At 41.0% G+C, this 3,677-nt stretch overlaps 2 protein-coding genes across 2 annotated transcripts; both read left to right on the top strand.

The window, feature by feature from the left end:
• The first annotated feature begins 202 nt into the window (after nucleotides 1–202).
• Nucleotides 203–694, top strand: LOC119665245. Its single transcript, XM_038074529.1, has one exon. The coding sequence runs from the start codon at nucleotides 203–205 to the stop codon at nucleotides 692–694; it is 492 nt and encodes a 163-aa protein (XP_037930457.1).
• Nucleotides 695–1,004: 310 nt separating this feature from the next.
• LOC119665246 lies at nucleotides 1,005–3,644 on the top strand (the record flags this gene model as incomplete). The annotated part of the gene is made up of 1 exon (XM_038074530.1): nucleotides 1,005–3,644. A coding segment is annotated over exon 1 (2,640 nt), but the record flags the coding sequence as incomplete, so codon positions are not given.
• Between the last annotated feature and the right edge of the window lie 33 nt (nucleotides 3,645–3,677).

The following is a 3,677-nucleotide window of genomic DNA, read 5'->3' as shown; positions in this document are numbered from 1 at the left end:
TGAGAATATAAAATTGGCTGATCCAGACTTCGCGAATCCAAATCAAATTGACTTATTAATTGGAGCAGAATTCTATCACAGCTTTTTATCGATTGGTCAAATCAAAATAGGTGAGGGTCTACCTGCACTTCAGAACACGGTTTTCGGATGGATATGCAGTGGCAAAGTTAGCAACGGTAATCAAAAATTACTTACCTGTGGCATGTGCAGCGAAGCTGACGACGAAGCATTGGATAATATACTTACTAAATTCTGGCAATTGGAGGAAATCAATCAAACGGATGACAAATTCACTGATGCAGAAAAGAAATGTGAAAAATCTTTTGCTCAAAATACTCACCACAATTATGAAGGGCGATTTGTCGTGAAACTACCATTTAAGGAGGATACAACTGTTCTTGGTGAATCCATGCAGATGTCGATGAATCGGTTTTTTAGTCTTGAACGTTGGCTGTTGAAGAATTCTGAACTAAAGAAGATGTACGTTGACTTCATGCGAGAGTACGAACATCTCGGCCACATGGAAAAAATCAATCAGGATGATATAATGCATCCACATTACATTTTGCCACATCATTGTGTAATCAAGGCAGATAGTACTACAACAAAGCTTCGAGTGGTGTTTAATGCATCTGCAAGAACATCAACCGGAGTCTCACTCAATGATATCATGCATAATGGTCCAGTCGTGTAGAACGAACTCTCATCCATTTTACTGCGTTTCAGGAAACCACGCTCGTTTTTACAACAGATATTGAAAAGATGTATCGGCAGATACTAGTTGATCCACGAGATGAATATCTTCAAATCATTATCTGGCGAGAGTCACCAGAAGAAAACTTGTGCTATTACAAATTAAAAACGGTAACGTATGGCACAAGAGCAGCGCCGTATCTGGCAACTAAGTGTCTACAAACCCTGGCCAGAGAGCATGCCGTTAAATTTCCGCTACACTCAGCAAGGATTTTTATGTGGATGACGGTTTAAGTGGCTCAGACAGTCTCATGGAGGCAATTGCAACAAAGGATCAACTTATTAAAATATTGGCGACAGCTGGTTTCAAACCTCGCAAGTGGTGCGCAAATAATGCCCAATTACTTCAAGGACTCGCTCCAGAAGATCAAGAAGTGGATCTCGATGTCAGCAGTGAGTCACATAAGACAGTAAAAACTCTAGGCCTTATCTGGCTACCAAAATCTGATCAGTTTTCAATAAAAACTAACGGACCTATACACAGCAAAATAACAAAGAGGACCGTAAGTTCCGAGTTGGCGCACATTTTTGATCCACTTGGATTAATGGCTCCCGTAGTAGTGAAGGCGAAAATATTTGTTCAAAAATTGTGGCAGTTAAAACTTTCGTGGGATGAAGCTCTGCCTGCTGAAATGCATACTCAATGGACCCATTTTCGTCAGAGCTTATGTGAAATAAACAATGTAAAGATTCCACGACATATATTTCATCATAAACAACCAAGGAATACTCAGATTCATGTATTTACTGATGCCTCCGAAAGGGCCTATGGAGCTGCCATTTACATCAGAGCCGAAATGACTGATCGAACTATCTCAGTTCAGTTACTTTGTTCAAAATCACGCGTCGCTCCACTAAAAACGCAGACAATACCAAGACTTGAGTTATGTGCGGCTTTACTAGGAGCACAATTGGTAGTAAAGGTAAAAAAGGATTTGGAATATGAACATCATCCGATATATATGTGGACTGATTCTGAGATAACATTGCATTGGATCAATTCAGAACCATCAACATTCCAAACTTTCGTTGCTCATCGTATCAGTAAGATTCAGCAATTAACACTAAAGGAACAGTGGAGGCATGTCAATACTAAACAAAACCCAGCTGATTTATTATCCAGAGGTGTAGATCCAATTTACATTCAGAAGAATGCAATGTGGTTTTATGGGCCACTTTTCCTTCATGGAAATCAAGAATGCTGGCCCCAACCATTCCGTCAGGAATTGATAACATCCGACCATATACAAGCGGAAGTCAAAAGGAAGGTACATGTGCTTACAATTTCACATGATGATGAACTAATCAAAATGATTTATACGATAAGGCATGGAAACTCATTCATAAGGTTGCAACGAATTCTTGGCTATGTGTTGAGATTCATCAAAGGGTTACGTAATAAGAGCAAGCACAACGACATCAATTTGACACCATTAGAACTGGATGAGTCATTACTCATAATTATAAAAGCCATACAGCTAAGTGATTTCAATGAAGAACGACATCAACTCTTAAAGAAAAGGGATCTAAAGGGAAGCAGTAGTCTCCACGGACTTTCTCCATTTATCGACGATAGTGGCGTCATCAGGGTTGGAGGTCGATTGACGTCGTCACATCTTACCTACGATGCCAAACACCCCATGCTGCTGCCATATAACGATCCAATAGCTAAGCTCATAATGAAACATTTACATGAGAAGGGACTTCACTGCGGACCGCAAACATTATTAGCCCAGTGCAGGCAGCGATTTTGGCCAATAAAAGGCAAGATTATGGCTCGATCCATTGTGCAACATTGTGTACAATGCACTCGAGTACGCCCACATATGTTCAAACAAATCATGGGCAATCTACCAGCTGACAGAGTCCAAGCTCAAAGACCTTTTTTCAACGCAGGTGTGGACTTCTGTGGTCCCATATGGATACACCACAAAATTAGAGGCAAAAGACCATGCAAAGCGTACATCGCAGTGTTTTGCTGCTTCTCCACGAAGGCAGTACATTTGGAAGTTGTTAGTGATCTCACCACAGATGCATTCTTAGGCGCTTTGAACCGGTTTACGTCAAGAAGAGGTCGATGTCAGAACTTATATTGTGACAACGCGACTAATTTTGTGGGCGCTAAAAATCAAATGAACGAGTTAGCTGAAAGCATTCACAGCACAAATGCTCAAAACAACATAATAAGATCCTGTTCAGCTCAAGGAATTGTTTTTCATTTTATACCTCCGAGAGCACCACATTTCGGAGGATTATGGGAAGCTGCTGTCAAATCAGCTAAATATCTATTGGTGCGAACTATTGGCAACGTGTCACTCACTTACGAGGAATTGGAAACAGTGGTAACCCAAATTGAAAGTATGCTAAACTCCAGACCAATAACACCGTTGTCATCAGATCCAAATGACCCGGCTGCCCTCACACCAGGACACTTCTTAATAGGAGAACCGCTAACAGCCCTTCCAAGTAGGTCAGAAACTACAACCAAACAATCGCTTTTAACCAGGTGGAAGCTGGTGAATCATCTAAAAAACGAGTTCTGGTCAAGATGGTCAAAGGAGTATCTTAATGAGCTACAGTGTCGCACTAAATGGAAGGACCAATCACCTGACGTCAAAGAAGGAATGCTGGTAATCATTCAAGAAGACAACGCTCCTCCGCTTCAATGGCCTCTGGGCAGAATCATCAAATGCTATTCCGGTAATGATGGAAGAATCAGAGTTGTAGATGTCAAAACGAAACACGGGATTTGGAAGCGTCCAATACATCGGCTAGCACCATTATTGTCGGAAGATTGTTCAACCCCCATGATGCAACTTGATAGATGTGATGAAGAAAAGCCTAAAAAACGAGCAAAACTCAACATCAACTTGCTAGCCATTGCATTGCTGGTACTATTATGGATACCACTGATATCAGGGTTA

The sequence above is a fragment of the Teleopsis dalmanni genome, unplaced genomic scaffold, assembly GCF_002237135.1.
Source record: "Teleopsis dalmanni isolate 2A unplaced genomic scaffold, ASM223713v2 unscaffolded_contig_4110, whole genome shotgun sequence".
NCBI lineage: Eukaryota > Metazoa > Arthropoda > Insecta > Diptera > Diopsidae > Teleopsis > Teleopsis dalmanni.
Note: the sequence above shows the minus strand (reverse complement) of the source record. Positions and strands in the feature narration are given on the sequence as shown.

Coding starts and splice junctions, on each gene's coding strand:
- LOC119665245 (XM_038074529.1), top strand. CDS start 203: ATGTGCAGCGAAGCTGACGACGAAGCATTGGATAATATACTTACTAAA.